This window comes from Cervus canadensis, chromosome 15 (assembly GCF_019320065.1).
Source record: "Cervus canadensis isolate Bull #8, Minnesota chromosome 15, ASM1932006v1, whole genome shotgun sequence".
In the NCBI taxonomy this organism is placed as follows: Eukaryota; Metazoa; Chordata; class Mammalia; order Artiodactyla; family Cervidae; genus Cervus; species Cervus canadensis.
The window spans coordinates 18,128,758-18,147,015 of record NC_057400.1 but is presented as its reverse complement, the minus strand read 5'-3'; the positions used below and the strand labels follow the sequence as shown (position 1 = coordinate 18,147,015).

General features: G+C 40.6%; 1 protein-coding gene across 1 annotated transcript in view; it reads right to left on the bottom strand.

Moving 5' to 3' along the window:
• The window catches only part of THSD7B (thrombospondin type 1 domain containing 7B), a 993,808-nt gene that overhangs the window by 275,842 nt on the left and 699,708 nt on the right, over window positions 1-18,258 (bottom strand). Inside the window, exon 13 of the mRNA XM_043487921.1 lies at window positions 6,910-7,104. Within this exon, the coding sequence (XP_043343856.1) occupies window positions 6,910-7,104 (195 nt within the window). The remainder of the gene's footprint in view (window positions 1-6,909; window positions 7,105-18,258) is intronic.

The following is an 18,258-nucleotide window of genomic DNA, read 5'->3' as shown; positions in this document are numbered from 1 at the left end:
TAAACAGTCTGTTCCCTAGTCTTGGTGATCTCTTAAGAACTGGTTTGATGCTGGCTGTTCACTGCATCAATCCCTATTATGACCTTATTATTACTTCTGGTAATGTAACATGTATTCTGCTTATTCTATAAGATGGTTTCTTCGTGTGTTACCCAATTCAAAGCTGAATCTCTGACAAAAGTAATGATTACTAAGAGACTTGAAATGACTGACTGAATATTCAGTTCTATTAGAATTAAAATGATTATAATAGTGCTATAGTAGATGTAAGAAGAAATAACAAGGGAGAATCACTTCCTGGACCATAACAGACTAGTAAGACAGGTAGTCCAGAGCCATTTATGGTTACCATTAGAAGGACCTAGTCATAGCACATTGGATTGTTTATCAATGAAATCTGACCTTGACATAGGAATGAGCCTTCCCAGAGCTTTGGGACATGAAATGCCTCCCCAACTTTGAATTTATGACCAAAAGGGGGGCACTCCAGCAGAACAAGAGCAAAGAAGATCCACTCTCCACCCAAGTCCACAAAGATTAATCCACTATAGTCCTTGACTGACTCAGCACACTCTATGCTTTCAATAGAGGACATTAAAGAAAATAAAAAGAGACTGTGTGCTTTGGACAAACAGAGCCATAGATAGTTACATGTACTTCAGGAAGAATTTTAATAAACTTCACTTCTTGCATATTCCCATACATAGAAGAGCACTATGATCATAAACTTGAGACTTCTGTTCTCTGCAACTAGTAGTTTTCACCAAGAGGTATGCTGTATTGTACTCTCTAACAGAAACAAAATCACAAATAAACTAGCCTACTCCTCTGCCTCCTTAGAGCAGTTTCTCAGAGCTACTTGAGAGGCTGCCTCCAGGGCTGTAGTCCCCAGTTAAGGCCATGAATATACCTTAACTCTCACATTGTGCATTTTTCTTTCAATTGCACTACTATGTAATCCATTTGACTGATTTTTTTAAACAGTTCATGGATTTCATGAAATTGGCCAGTTGTTTAGGTCATCTAGGTACTCAGACATTCAAAGATCAATTAGCTAGGCAAAAGCTTAGCAGTTAATGATTTAGAAAATGAAGTCTAGATTTTTTTTTTTTTTTGGTGTGTATGTGTAATTTTTAGGATAAGAGTATAATGGTTTTTCAATATTTACCTTAAAAGTATATGTTAAATAAAAGTCACTAAAGTTCTGACAATTGATAACACAAACTTACTGGCTGTAAAATAAATAAATATCCTAGGAGTTTTGATTATTTCAATCTCAATTTACTGGTACAAATTATCATTAATAAACCTTCAAAAGGAAGAAAAAATTGACCACAAATTAAAAACTTTCTTTCCCTCTCAAGGAAATACTCTCTCATCTCAAATATATGGACAGAGCTATTAAGACAATGGCTTCTGAAACACTACACATGAACATGCAAACCAAGTTCCATTAAACTGACCCTTAACATGGAATTATTCCTGCCACATATATTCTATCCCACTATATTGTTAGAGAATAAAAAATCTGTTTTATCTTAGAAGCAGAAGATATGTTTTATGCTGCATAAAATTATATATGAACACTTTTTATAGACAAAATATCAAAGTATAACATGTAATTTAATGTTTCTCTTTGTGACTGCATGTTTTACCTTATTTGCAGATGGGTTCCTGATCTGCATTCAGAAATACTGTTAAGGACTCGCATGGATTTTGTCAACCCACTAGAGTAAGTTAACTCTAAAAGAATCATATAAATAATGCATCCAAACAAAGGCGAGTCTTGAAACCAAGAGAATTAGCAGTAGAGTTGCTCACGAGAACAAATGGTCATCTCTGCTTAATTCTTCAATGTCAATACCAGTATTATTAACCTAATTATTATTCTGGTATTTTCCTTGGTTCTCCTTTCATGAATTAAGCTTATTTTGCCTATGTGAAAAAACCAACAATGATGGGAAGTTCTGGAATATTTATCTAGATAAGAAGTTAGATATATTACAATGTCAATTATTTGTATATTATCGCAAAAACTGCTCTAAGACCTTGATTAAACTACCTTTTAGTTTCCATTAAATTTCAAAGAAGTAAATTGAACCAATAACAAGCATATACCACAAAAGCAGAATCTACGTATGTATGTATGTATGTATCTATCTATCTATCTATCTATCTATCTACGTGTGGGCTTCCCAGGTGGTACTCAGTTCTGTTCAGTCACTCAGTCGTGCCTGACTCTTTCTGACCCCATGGACTGCAGCATGCCAGGCTTCCCTGTCCATCACCAACTCTCGGAGCTTACTCAAACATCAAGTTGGTGATGCCATCCAACCATCTCATCCTCTGTCATCCCCTTCTCTTCCTGCCTTCAAGCTTTCCCAACATCAGGGTCTTTTCTAGTGAGTCAGTTCTTCGCATCAGGTGGCCAAAGTATTGGAGCTTCAGCTTTAGCATCAGTCCTTCCAATGAACATTCAGGGTTGATTTCCTTTAGGATTGACTAGTTTGATCTTGCAGTCCAAAGGACTCTCAAGAGTCTTCTCCAATACCACAGTTCAAAAGCATCAATTCTTAGTGCTCAGCTTTCTTTATAGTGCAGCTCTCACATCCATACATGACTACTGGAAAAACCATAGCTTTGACAAGACAGACCTTTGTTGGCAAAGTAATGGCTCTGCTTTTTAATATGCTGTCTAGGTTGGTCATAGCTTTTCTTCCACAAGTAGCAAGAATCTTTTAATTTCATGGCTGCAGTCACCATCTGCAGTGATTTTGGAGCCTAAGAAAATAAAGTCTATCACCATTTCCATTGTTTCCCCATCTATTTGCCATGAAATGATTGGACTGGATGCCACGATCTTAGTTTTCTGAATGCTGAGTTTAAAGCCAACTTTTTCACTCTCCTCTTTCACTTTCATCAAGAGGCTCTTTCATTCTTAATTTCTGCCATAAGAGTGGTGTCATCTGCATATCTTATTGATATTTCTCCCAGCAATCTTGATTCCAGCTTGTGCTTCATCCAGCCCGGCATTTTGCATGAGGTACTCTGCATATAAGTTAAATAAGCAGGGTGACAATATGCAGCTTTGACACACTCCTTTCCTGATTTGGAACCAATCTGCTATTCCATGCCCAGTTCAAAATGTTGCTTCTTGATCTGCATACCGATTTTTCAGGAGGCAGGTCAGGTGGTCTGGTATTCCCATCTCTTTCAGAATTTTCCACATTTTGTTGTGATCCACACAGTCAAAGGCTTTGGCATCATCATTAAGCAAAAGTAGATGTTTTTTCTGGAATGCTCTTGCTTTTTTGATGATCCAAAGGATATTGGTAGTTTGGTATCTGGTTCCTCTGCATTTTCTAAATCTAGCTTGATCATCTGGTAGCTCACGGTTCACATACTATTGAAACCTGGCTTGGAGAATTTTGAGCATTACTTTGCTAGTGTATCAGATGAGTACAATTGTGTGGTAGTTTGAACATTCTTTGGCCTTGCCTTTCTTTGGGATTGAAATGAAAACTAACCTTTTCCAAGTCCTGTGGCCACTGCTGAGTTTTCCAAATTTGCTGGCATATTGAGTGCAGCACTTTCACAGCATCATCTTTTAGGATTTGAAATGGCTCAACTGGCATTCCATCACCTCCACTAGCTTTGTTTGTACTGATGTTTCCTAAGGTCCACTGGACTTCGCATTCCAGGATTCCTGGCTCTAGGTGAGTGATCACACCATCATGGTTATCTGGGTCATGAAGATCTTTTCTGTACAGTTCTGTGTATTCTTCCACCTCTACTTAATATCTTCTGCTTTTGGTAGGTCTATACCATTTCTGTCCTTTATTGTATCCATCTTTGTATGAAATGTTCCATTGGTATCTCTAATTTTCTTGAAGAGATCTCAAGTCTTTTCCATTCTATTGTTTTGCTCTATTTCTTTGCATTGATCACTGAGGAAGGCTTTCTTATCTCTCCTTGCTACTATTTGGGACTCTGCATTCAAATGCATATCTTTCCTTTTCTCCTTTGCCTTTAGCTTCTCTTCTTTTCACAGCTATTTGTAAGACCTCCTCAGACAACCATTTTGCCTTTTCATATTTCTTTTTCTTGGGGATGGTTTTGATCACCGTCTCCTGTACAATGTTACAAACCTTCATCCATAGTTCTTTAGGCACTCTGTCTATCAGATATAGTCTCTTGAATCTATTTGTCACTTCCATTATATAATCATAAGGGATTTGATTTAGGTCATATCTGAATGGTCTGGTGACTTTCCCTACTTTCTTAAATTTAAGTCTGAATTTGACAATAAGGAGTTCATGATCTGAGCCACAGTCAGCTCCTGGTCTTTATTTTTGCTGACTTGTATAGAGCTTCTCATTCTTTGGTTGCAAAGAATATAATCAATCTGATTACAGTATTGGCCATCTGTTGATGTCCATGTGTAGAGTCTTCTCTTGTGTTGATGGAAGAGGGTGTTTGCTCTGACAAGTGCGTTCTCTTGGCAAAACTCTATTAGCCTTTACCCTGCTTCCTTTTGTACTCCAAGGACAAATTTGCCTGTTACTTCAGGTATCTCCTGACTCTCTACTTTTGCATTCCAGTCCCCTATAATGAAAAGGACATCTTTTTTGGGTGTTAATTCAGAAGGTCTTGTAGGTCTTCATAGAACCCTTCAGCTTCAGCTTCTTCAGCATTTGTGGTTGGAGCATAGACTTGGATTTCTGTGATATTGAATGGTTTGCCTTGGAAATGAACAGAGATCATTCCATCGTTTTTGAGACTGCATCCAAGTATTTCATTTTGGACTCTTTTGTTGACTATGTCGTCTACTCCATTTCTTCTAAGGGATTCTTGCCCATGTAATGTATATATAATGGTCATCTCAGTTAAATTCACCCTTTCCAGTCCATTTTAGTTCATTGATTCTTAAAATGTTGATGTTCACTTTTGCCATCTCCTGTTTGACCACTTCCAATTTGCCTTGATTCATGGAACTAACATTACAGGTTCCTATTCAATATTTCTCTTTACCCCATCAGACTTTACTTCCATCACCAGTCATATCCACAACTGGGTGTTGTTTTTTCTTCGGCTCCATCCCTTCACTCTTTCTGGAGTTATTTCTCCACTGATCTCCAGTAGCCTATTGGGCACCTACCAACCTGGGGAGTTCCTCTTTCAGTATCCTATCCTTTTGCCTTTTCATACTGTTCATGGGGTTCTCAAGGCAAGAATACTGAAGTGATTTGCCATTCCCTTCTCCAGCAAACCATTTTTTGTCAGAATTCCCCACCATGACCCATCTGTCTTGGGTGACCCTACCCGGCATGGCTCATAGTTTCATTGAGTTAGACAAGGCTGTGGTCCATGTCGTCAGTTTGGTTAGTTTACTTTGATTGTGGTTTTCATTCTGTCTGCCTTCTGATGGATAAGGATAAGAGGCTTATGGAAGCTTCCTGATGGGAGAGACTGACTGAGGGGGAAACTGGGTCTTGTTCTGATGGGTGGGGCCATGCTCAGTAAATCTTTAATCCAATTTTGTGTTGATGGGCAGGGTTGTGTTCCCTCCCTGTTGTTTGACCTGAGGCCAAAGTATGGTGGAGGTAATGACACAAGGTTTTTTTTTGTGTGTGCCTTCCAAGAGTCTGTTTCCCCAATCCTGTGTAAGTTCTCATTACTCTATGGTGGGGTTAATGATGACCTCTTCCAAGAGGGCTTATGCCACACCCAAGTCTGCTACACCCAGAGCTCCTGCCCCCGCAGCAGGCCACTACTTACTCATACCTCCTCAGGAGACACTCAAATACAGTTCTGGCTCAGTCTCTGTGGCCTCTCTGGGTCCTGGTGCACACAAGGTTTGTTTGAGCCCTCCAAGCATCTCTGGTGGGTATGGGGTTTGATTCTAAATGTGATTTCACCCCTCCTACCATTTTGCTGGGGCTTCTCATTTGCCCTTGGATATGGGGTATCTTTTTTCAGTGGGATACAATAGTTTCTTGTCAACCAGGTGGTGCTAGTGGTAAAGAATCTGCCTGCCAATGCAGGAGACACAGGAAATGTGGGTTCGATCTCTGGGTCAGGAAGATCACCTGGAGAAGGGCATGGCAACACACTCCCATATTATTGCCTGGAGAATTCCTTGGAAAGAGGAGCCTGGTGGGCTACAGTCCATAAGGTCACAAAGAGTTCTACATGACTGACGCAACATAGCACACATGCACAAAAGCAGAATCTATGTATATAATCAATTTTTGCCTTCCACTACTAAAGTTTTAAAATATCAAGTTATTTGTAATGGTAAAGACTCTGGGAAAGATTGAAGGCAGTGGGAGAAGCAGACAACAGAGGATGAGATGGTTGGATGGCATCACTGACTCAGTGGACACGTGTTTGAGCAAACTCTGGGAAATAGTGAAGGACAGGGAAACCTGGCATGCTGCAGTCCATGGGATTGCAAACAGTAGGACATGGTTGAGCAACTGAACATAACAATAAGGTAACGGCAAAAGACAATGATATGGGTGAGGTCTGTTTTTTGATGCTTTTAACAAATCAGGTACTTCTTTCAAGCTTGCTGAGATCCTGGCATGAAAAATACCAGAAACTCTGCCATTAAATATTCCAGGAAGTTGGTTGATATACCGCCATTTATCACTACAAAAATTATAAAGCTATATAGAGAGGAACTTCATAGCTTTGGAATGGTTCATATCTTTCATTTATTTCACAAGTATTAACTGAGTACATATTGTGTGTCAATCATATGCCTAGGAGATACATAATTGCAGGGAGGGTGGGGGGAGAGGGAGAGATGATATAATTTCCCATCCTTCTGGAATGGACATTCTCCTCAACAGGTTCAGGACAGCATCACCTGCTTGAAGCTAAAGAATAAAATGCACAACCTACCTGTGAGCTGTCGCCTTCTACTTCGAGTTGTTTCACAATTCGTGGAGCAGGGTGTAAACTTGGACCAAGCGGTGAAGGTGCAGTCATCGCGACATGGAACTGTACATTCTTGCACGAGGGGAGGCATGCCATTTATCTGCTTGAGGCATTCCGTCATTTCTGCTGACTGGTTATTATCAGAGATGCATGAGACAGCTAAAAAAAAAAAAAAAAAAAGGATTCTTTTGTTGCTATTTTTATATATATATATATATATTCTTTTTATTTATTTATTTTTTTTATTAGTTGGAGGCTAATTACGTCACAACATTTCAGTGGGTTTTGTCATACATTGATGAATCAGCCATAGAGTTACACGTATTCCCCATCCCGATCCCCCCTCCCACCTCCCTCTCCACCCGATTCCTCTGGGTCTTCCCAGTGCACCAGGCCCGAGCACTTGTCTCATGCATCCCACCTGGGCTGGTGATCTGTTTCACCATAGATAATATACATGCTGTTCTTTCGAAACATCCCACCCTCACCTTCTCCCACAGAGTTCAAAAGTCTGTTCTGTACTTCTGTGTCTCTTTTTCTGTTTTGCATATAGGGTTATCGTTACCATCTTTCTAAATTCCATATATATGTGCTAGTATGCTGTAATGTTCTTTGTCTTTCTGGTTGTTGCTATTTTAATTAAATCAAGCTGCTGCTGATTCTTGGACGAAGTAGCAGAATTCCCCAATGTTTGAAAAATTTTATCACTGTGATTGCAAAAGGTGTTCAACATAGCTAATCTTATTTCTCTCTGGAAATTAAATGTTTATTGTTGCCAGTGGAGGTATTTGATAATTTAATTGGTTTCGTTATTAATCCAAACCCTGCACTGACAGCAACCAAAATAATGTTCAGTAATTTTCTGTATGTCCTGCTTGTGAGCATTTGATCTCTAGAGATGGTATAAAACTAGAAAACAGAATCTACAACAGAACAATACAAAGATGAAAAAGGACCAAGCCATGAAAAATATCATTTGCATTTTTCATAGATTTGATTTTTGTTAACTTGTTTAAATGGCACTTATGTTTAAATGGTCCTATGTTTGTCAGTCAGCATTTAAAAATAAATTTCCCTTTCTACAAGTAAACCATTTTTTTCCTGTACTAACATTTCAGGATCAGTTGAATTTTTTAATCATTTTTTTCAAGTATAGGCATAATGTCTCCACATAATCCCCATTACAGATATCCTACCAACTGCAGATAACTCTTCAGTGCTTCTCACATACTTTTTCAACTGGAATTGTCTGCAGTCATACCATGAACTTATTTCAAGGTAAAACATTTTTTTGAGTTTGCTTAATTTTTATGAGTCTTTGGACTAATGCCACTTTATTCAATTATGAATAAATGATATTTTGTGCCTCTTTGATTCACCCTAATTATGGACTCAAAGGATATATCTTTACTTTCTAGACCAGCATGTCTCACACTTGGCATCAGTGACATTTTAGATTAGATAATTTCATTTTATGGGTACACAAGTTTGTCTTGCACATAGTAAGATACTTAGCAGCATTCTTGGCCTAAGCCAATTAGATGCCAATAGCACACGTACCCTCCTGGTTTTGAAAACCAAAAATGACTTTACACATTGACATGCCCCCCTGGTTGACAACTACACTTCTCATCTGATTTCTAACCATGGATGTCTTTGAGAATATAGAGATTTGATGGCATAACTTCAGATCTACTCAAATAGTGTCTCATTTGAAAGAAGATGAGAAAGAAGCCTGGAAATATTTTTGTCTTTAAGTGTCCCAGGTGGTTCTGATCCAGCCTGTCCAATGACCACCTGCCTTTGGCATGATGTCTTTGGAAATGGTATGTGTTAATGGATATTTGCTGAGTTTAGCATCCTAAGAACAAATTGTTTAGGATCACTTTTATTATAGCCTTTTAAAATTTACCAAATTAAAAGGAATAAAGAGACCACAACTTAGAAACATTATTAAGAACTGTTTATATAAACTTTTCTAGCTCAGGGTAAGTATAAGTAAGGACCTTCAGTTGCCCATTTCTCTTATATTCTGAATTTCTTTATCTGGAGCACAACAAAAAACAAGTCAATCTGAATATCATTTATCCGTTTATCATCCATTTATTTATTTATTTTTTATGAAGTAGTGAAAGTCAAATGTATCTAATGCTTTAGGACCAAGAGATTAGCTAAAACAACAATGGCTGCACACACAATATGTCCCAGTTTGTACATCTGCTCTGAAGCAGGTGGGGCTATTCATTCATGTTGAATAGTTTTTGTTCTGTTTCTGTCCATATCCTAGGAACAAAATCCACTGCACATCAAGCCAACATCACCTGCATTTTCTTTGTTGGGAATATTATAGCCATTAATGATGAATACAGTGCAAGATCTTTTCTCAAGTAGGGTACAAGCAAATGTTTACTTGAATTTCATGCTTAGATAACTAATTTGGAGTCAATTTAGGGGATTTTTACAATGCTAATTCTTTTTCCAAGATGACAATGTAATGGATAAAGAGGAATTATAAACACTTTCAAAAAATATTGCTATTTGAAAACTAAACCCCTAAAAATATACAAATTAAGAGTTTTTCCAATGAAGAAACATTTTAAAATACTTCCTATAATTTCATTTAAGTTTAAATTTTGAAAACTATACAATAAACATTCAATGATATTTTTAAGTTCTGCAAGCTGTCTAAATTAGAGTACAAATGGATTTATGAATGTCTATATATTCAACTATATTGGTTTTGCTGGTGGTTCAGGGGTAAATAATTTGCCGGCCAATGCAGGAGCCATGGGTATGATCCCTGGGTGAGGAAGCTCCTCTGCAGAAGAAAATGGCAACCCACTTCAGTATTCTTGCCTGAGAAATCCCAAGGACAGAGGAGCCTGGCAGGCTATAGCCCATGGGGTTGCAAAGAGTCAGACATGACTGAGCACACACACGCACATATAGTTCTGTGGGCAATATTAAGTGTGTATAAACTCCTTAAGTCAGAGTTTTTTTGAGAACTAAATCAGAGGTGGTAAGTAGATATACTTATTGAATTTTGGGCCTTTATTACCTACACCTTTTCCTGTAATAGAAGTTACTGAAATTGAGTCATTTATTCATCCATCCATCCACTCACCTGGTTACAAAATATAAGGAATTATGAATAATTATAAAATCATTTTTGAGTGTGCAAGGAAATATACATGTATGTATAAATCGAGCTTTCAAACACACTACTGCAGTGGCAGGCACATACACAGATAATAGCAGCACATTAATATAGTTTCCCTAATGGCAATAACCAATGGGAAATCCTGGTACACAAGAGAAAAACAGGTACTTCAGTCTTGGATGGAAATGATATGGAAGGTGCAGATGGGAAAGAAATAAGCAGAGACTGGACCTGTCAGACATCTGCTATTTAGTCGAACTCTGAGTTCTGGAACTTTCGGATCATAGCACATCACTTGAAGGTCACCATCTAGAGAAATGATGTCTCTTTTGGTGTTTTAAAGTATTTAAAGCACTGTACTGTACTAGTGGGAAAGGTCTTTTCATCAGGCAAGAAAGAAGTACTTACTATTGATCATCCCTGTCATATTTTTCTACGTGAAATGAATCTTTTAAGAGGAACAGCAAATCAATGCTTAATTATATTTTATTAATTAAACTTGAAATATGGCTCTCTTTACTGGAGGAAAATTGTACCCCCAGGTAAAATTAGCTCAAATAGCTTTAGAACAATCTTATTGTGTGTTGTTTAAGATTTAGCTATCTTAAGCTTTAGACAGAAAGCTTTCAGACTGGCTGCCTGGAACAGCTGGGTATTCTCATTAAAGGAATGATGGAGAAACAGGTGGGTGAGCTAAGTTACTGAGACAGAAGTTCTCAGATGAGAATAGTCACCTGGTAAGTGGGTGTGGTCAAATGACCTGGAACCCTCCAAATGACTGTGTGATTTTCCTATTGATAGTGTCTAGCAATGAGCATAACACACAGAATTGAGTTCAGCTTTATCTTTCTCTTAATCATGACATAGCCTGAGCCTTGGGAGAAAAAAAAAAAATCACCAAAGAAGGGAAAAGAGTTACTAATTGCTTTCCCATGTTACCTGATTCTTTTCAATTCTATCAGCATGAAAAGGAATGGCCTGGCAGGAAATGTAAAATTATCTGAGAATTTAGCAGAAGAAATAAAGCAAGGATCTGTATGTATTCTCAGCGTGATTCCAAGTTAATTTTTGGAGGACACCGACTGTCAATGTAAGATGGTTAGGCAGCCTTCTTAGGCTTTAATGATAACTGAAATCAGCAGATTATTAACTACCACTAAATGACTAGACTTTCTGCCCCCATCACCTCTAAACTCTGACAGTGAGACATGCCATGATAAGTTTGTCTTCTATTCAATTATGATATGAAGAGGGCAGGGGTTGCTGGCTTTATGATAAGAAATGGTAATATTCTACCTGGAATGACTAAATAAGTGATGGAATCCACTACTTCAGGTCTACTTGTGTTCATCACCTTCACCAAGGACACATTACTTTCCCAAAGTTGTTCCTAACTAGAGTCCAACTCTATTAGTTGACAAGAAAAGGTAGGAAAAACTTGACTCAAGAGGTCATGATTTCCAGGAAATGAGGGTGACATGCTAGAAAAATAGAAGAGCTCTATTAGCTTGCTGTTTTGAAACTGTGAACCACTTCAGTTCAGGTAGAGTTCAATATACGTACACCAAAAAGGAGAGGGCGGCTACTGCTCAGCTCACGCAACATTCGAACGATGTATTCTACAGGGCAGACCCGGCAACAGAGGCCTGGGATACATTCCACTCAGGGAATCCACTCTTGCAAGCAAGAGCAGGACTCTGGGGTCTCAGACACTGGGCAGCCAGGAGCCTTCCTGGATGGAGGGGAGGCTTGAAGAATGCCCAGAGTGAAGACATGAGTCTGACCAGGGGCCTGGCACAACTTATATCTGTGCAGAGGAATAAGCAGATGTGCTGGCTTCCTGCCCTTGCTATACACATTCTAAGATCCTGTGCCTCTTCTTTGATAAGGCTCATAACATTTGTGACTACCTGTCCCATGTCTGTGTAACAAGAACACTAATTTAATGATGCAATGCCAGGTTGCCCCTTACACATGTGGGTACCAGCACTGGAATACAGGAGGCCACAGATCATAAGTCTAAAGAGTTAGGTGTTATCATTGAAATTTACAAGCCGGTAATAGATCAGTTCTATTCTAATTAAAATACATATCTTCATGACTTGGAACATGAAGTTCCAATATAAATTCTGGGATGACTTGGAGTTTCAGGCTGCAATGTGCCAGCTCAGGAACTGTGGGCCCAGGCCTGAGTGTCTCTGACCAGTCCTCTCTTCTCACTCCCAGTTGGATTCTACCTCCAGAAGGAACATCTTACATTTGTGAGTCGTCACTACAGTCAATACTCCAAAGCTCAATTCACAAATCGGCCACCCTTGTACACCCATAGATTTAGGGTGTACATGAAGGCAGTACAAATGCTGATCACAGGTCAGACTCAGAGAAGAGGCTCCTGTAAGTTCTTGAAGCTGGTTCAGGCTCTTAAGGCAGGGGATTCCAAGGCTCTGACAACTAGGCAGAGTTTAAATAGGGAGTGGATGAGGAATCATGGCATCCTTGCTTCTGAGAAGGAACAGGCTGGAAGGGGGCCAGAGAAGGGTCCTCTAAGGCAGGGGTCCCCACCCTCCAGGATCTAATGCTTCATGAGGTGGAGCTGACGTGAATAATAATAGAAATAAAGTGCACAATGAACGTAACGTGCTCGAATTCTCCCTAAGCCATACTCTCTACTTTGTCCACGGAAAAAGTGTCCCTGGTGCAGGAAGGTTGGCAACCCTGCTCTAAGGCATGGAGGTCAGCTCTTACTGAGACTAAGGGCAGAACTGCACTCCACTACAATTATTTCATCATACACTGATGCAATCTTTCTTAAGAGCACCCTTCCTTGTAGGTAATCAGGAAAGGTGCAATTGCCAATTAAAGCTATCTCAGATTTGGCCATTTTAATTAGCCTCCTTCCTATTTAAAATAATTATTTTCAGGTAAATGTGCAGTTTCTCTCCCAGCCACCTCCCCTTCTCCCCTCTAGGAAGGAATCTGGGTCCCCAGTAGCTATCAGGGGTCTCAGATCTACATGAAGGTCCTTCAGAAGTGCCTGTGTCTACAGCGAGAGTGGCCCTTGTTCACCGGGTGGCTGCTCACCCGCCAGGGAAGTCTCCTTTAAGGGTGAAAATCGCACGAACGCTTCCCTCTCAGCCTGATCCCCATCAGAGGGCTGTTGTCCTCGAAGCTGATGAGGGCCCAGCCCACCTGGTACCTCCTGGTGTGGAACTTCCCGCTGGGGCCCCATGATCAGTGCTCTGGGAGAGTCAGAGTATGTTCTCCTATGAAGCCGGCCTGCACCAGAAGCTACCACACCCTTCCCAGGGCCTGGGGGCATTTCTGCAGACTGTAACACAGGAAACTCGGAGCTTCTGAGGAGGCAATGAGGCCCTCCTCCTGGAGTAGCACCCCTGGAGGGCATCCCTTCCCAGAGTTCTGAACAAGACTTGGAGCAGAAATCCTTCAGCTTTTTGCTGGTTCCTTAGCCAAACTCTCCACCTCTTACATCAGTCCTGAGTCAGGGAAAACCATGACCCAAGTTACTTTTGCTTGCCTTCCCCACCCCAGCTTTTTTTTTTCCCTACTAATCACCCACCCAGGCAAAAAGAGAAGGGCTTTGCATTCTTTCTGATTGATAGACACATCCATCTCCTATCTGAGATGACATTTATCTTGTCCCTTTCCATGAAGGCACAATGACAGACAGGATGTAGAGAGAAAAATTTGATTGAATTAAGGATGCAAATTTAAAGGCATTTAAAAAATATGAAGCCTGCCACACATATGCTTTACCACTAGGTGCTGAGATCTGGAGAGCAGAGCCTGTGACTGACAGGAGATGCCAGTGTTTGGCTTAGACTTTGGGGACCCCTGCTCTACTGAACAGCTCAACTATTGGTCCTTTAGTTTCAGGAAAGACCCATGAGATGCTTGTTAATGTTACTGTTTCCAGGGTATTACTGTTTTTTGTTGTCACTGTAACAAATTACCAAAAAACTTAGCAACTTGCAAGAACAGAAATATTTTCTCTTACAGTTCTAGGAGTCAGAAGTCCAAAATCAGTTTCCTTCAGAAGGTTTTATGGAGAATCAGGCACCACGCCCTTTCCAGTTTCGGCGGCTGCCTGCATCCTTCACTCCTAGCCCCTTCCTCAGCCTTCAAATCCAAGAGTGTGGCATGAGAATGTGAGCAGGTCACTTTCTCTCTGCGTCATCACAGGGCGTCCTGCCTCCCTCTTACTTAGAAGGTCTCTTGTGATTGCATCGGATCCACCTGGGTGATCCAGCATATTCTCCCCTCACAAGCCTTAACTTAATTAATCACGTCTGCAAGGTCCTCTTTGCCATGGAAAATAGATATTCACACGTTCCTGGTTAGAGCTTGTGCATTTTGGGAAGCTTTTAGCCAGCCTACAATATAAGGCAAAGGTATTTCTTCATAGCTCATCCACTGGAATAAAAACCAAGCCTACCTAATCTACTTGCAAAAATAAGAAAAACAGAGTTGACACAATCAGGCTTACCACACCTTCCCTCGTCCTTGCTCTCACAACAGGTTGGTTTTATTTTAATTCTCTGGCTTTTCAATCACCCAGCCTGACTTCCCTCAGTCACTCAGGCACCTTCAGAATTACTCTCCCCACCCTCTGTTGGGTACCCTTAGGGAAAACAGACAGATTTATTTCTTATTCAAGACAAAGCATAAGGAAGACTGCATACACCTATATTAAACAAAAGTGCATTTCAGTGGCAAATACCAGGATTGGGGGCAGTTTGAGCCATGGGACATGCAAAGCCACTTTCCCCCATCCAACTGTAATCCTTGGATTGTTGGCTTCATGAATGAAGGAACAGTCTCTGCAGAGAAATATTAAAATTGGAAAGGAGTGAGAACAATTAGAAGGAATAGGAAGTTCTAAGTCCTGGAAAAGTGGCTTCCCTGGTGGCTCAGTGGTAAAGAACCCACCTGCCAATGCAGGAGACACAGGGGATGTGGTTTCAGATCCCTGGGTCAGGAAGATCCTGTGGAAATGGCACCCCATTCCAATATTTTTGCCTGGAGAATCCCCATAGACAGAGGAGCCTGGTGGGCTAAGCTTCATGAGGTCTCAAAGAGTCAGACAAGACTTAGTGACTGAGCATGCGAAAAGAAGGCTGTCTAAGCTCTCATTCACAGGAAGCATGCCTCATTGCTCCTGCTCTGAACTGTCCACCATGAGAGAGGAGAGCCTTGAGCCACTCCCACTGTCCAAGCTCGAGAGCCACAAGCTGGCCAGGGATGGGATGGGTATCAATATGGGCTCCCACATGCTGTGCAATTGTCTTCCCAGCTCGTCTGTGCCTATTTACTCTGGCCTCTGTTCTAGTCCTTCATGCAAGGGGCCAACACTGATGCGGGACATGGCCAGGAGTCCTGGTAGCATCATTGGCAACAGGGAAGGAGGCGCCCACCATGGCATTTCCCAGGGCAGAGACTGGGGTCACCCAGGACTGACCAAGCCAACTTCACTCAAGGACCAAACCTAGGCCCTTCCCCTTCAGACATCAACCACCAAAGCTCAAACTACCAACTGTCTCACGTACTCCAATTCTCTCAGTGGATGTCCCAGCAACTGCATTTCTGTGACAACTAAAGGTAATAGAGAAGACATTTTCACTTGCTATTATCCAAATGAGTCGATTTGGAATGAAAAGCCAGTTCTTGCCATATTCCAAGTGTTTTCATTTTCTCCTAGTATTTTTTCTCTTCCTGTGCAGAGCACAGTGGGTGAAATCATAGTATTTGGAGATCCCATTCTTCAAAAACTATATTTGAATAAAATGTGTGCTTCTTATTACATGCTGAATGACACATATGCAACTTTTGAGTGGAACAGCGTGAGTTGTGGAAATTGAATTAAACAATAAACCCATAATTGCTTGTTAGGGTGCTTTAATTGACTCATAAGTACCATATGAGAAGCTGTGTGGCTGCAGGAGCCCAATTATAGGCTTGCTTATGGAAAGATACAACTCATTTTGCATGTTGGAAACATATTCCCCAATTATTGGTGCCCTCCCAGAAAAAAAGAAAAAAGAATTTTCAAATAAATAAGAAATGCTTAGTAAGCTAATAATGTAGACTTAGTCCCTTAATCCCTTGAAGCACTATTATTTAGGTTCTAATGCAAGATCAGGAAATGAATAGTTAAAAGTGCCCATTGATTTTATTCCAGGGGATTTTTAAGCCCCAAAGCTCTCTCTCTCCACAGCTAACCAAGGAAGCATATACAGGCAGCGCTCTTTACTTCAAAGGATTTGTCCCCTAACTGAAAAATATTTTAATATAATTTTGATACAAAAATAATATCAAAAAGAAAAACAAACAAAGGAAAAGGATACCAAAAACAGGTGAGTCACAAGGAGGGCAGGGGAACTTAAGCTCTGACTGCCGGTCTGGTGTGGCAGATTCTAGAAGGGAATGCTAGGACTGTGGTCAAGATACCCAGCCATTGTTGGAAGCAAACAGAGCCAGATGAGCTGTGGGCCTTGGGGAGTGAGAAACACAGGAGGACCAAGTTGACTAACAAATCAAGTCAGGAAACCAGAGGTTCCAGAAAAGTATGGTTAGTTAGTTAATTCAGTCACTCAGTCGTGTCCGACTCTTTGCGACCCCCTGAATCGCAGCACGCCAGGCCTCCCTGTCCGTCACAAACTCCCGGAATTCACTCAAACTCATGCCCATCGAGTCGGTGATGCCATCCAACCATCTCATCCTCTGCCGTCCCCTTCTCCTCCTGCCCCCAATCCCTCCCAGCATCAGGGTCTTTTCCAATGAGTCAACTCTTCGCATGAGGTGGCCAAAGTATTGGCGTTTCAGCTTCAGCATCAGTCCTTCCAATGAACACCCAGGACCTATCTCCTTCAGGATGGACTGGTTGGATCTCCCTGCAGTCCAAGGTGGGCACCTTCAAAAACTCAAGGAGAGGCGGGGTGGGATGTTCTGAGAGAATAGCATTGAAACAAGCATACTATCAAGGGTGAAACAGACCACCAGCCCAGGTTGGATGCATGAGACAAGTGCTCGGGGCTGGTGCACTGGGAAGACCCAGAGGGATGGGATGGGGAGGGAGGCGGGAGGGGGGGATCGGGATGGGGAACACATGTAAATCCATGGCTGATTCATGTCAATATATGACAAAAACCACTACAATATTGTAATTAGCCTCCAACTAATAAAAATAAATGAAAAAAAAAAATCTCAAGGAGAGAAGGAGTAATCATTAGGAATCTTAAATCTAAGGGAAAAAAGCATTACATTGTCCTTGCTAGGATACAACGTCGCCTGACAATGATGTCTGCACAAGCTTTAGACCCCCAATGATTTCCATTAACCACAGTGAAACCACTCAAAATAAAATATTTAAGTACAGAGGGTAGCTCGCTTGTTGAAGACAGTACAAGACAAGTCTCTTAATCTCCAACCACCTCTCCCCTAAACGAGACCCCAGAAATATATACTCAGAGTAGACCAGACCAGGCTATGAAAAGTCAGCTATAAAGTTCTTAGCCTTTCCTTCAATTGAAACTGCCTCTCTGAGTCCTTCCTCCTACAGAGAAACATTAAAACCTGTATTGAAGATCACCATTTAAAAATGCATCAATTCATCACATTTGCAGCCATAACTGTAAAGTAAATCACGACAGTGAATATGAAGGAGCCCCAGTGCAACCAAGCTTTCTGTACACCAGCGACTCCCTCCCTGCTTTTACAATACCTTAGAGTAGCTTCATGCATCTCAGTTGACTTTCTTCCATTCAGTGGAGAATGACTGCTTATGGTAGAGTGTTTTTTTTGGGGGAGGGTGGTGGGTGATGAAAATGTCCTGGAATTTGAGTGTGGTGATGGTTGCATAACTATAAACCTATTTTTTTTTAAACTACTAAATTATACACTTTAAAGAGTGAATTTTCTCTCAATGTAGCTACTAGGAAAACTTCATCATGTAAGTATTCTGAATTACTTTCTGAATCAAATAAAATTTTAGAAGAAAGAGCTCAGAAATCATGGCACAAAATTTTCAATTAGATGCTGCATGTCCAGAAATCCTGGGAATTAACTATTTACCAGTAAGCAAATAAATTTTTCTCCCTAAAGTTATGCCCCAAACCACTTATATTAGCTTTCATAGA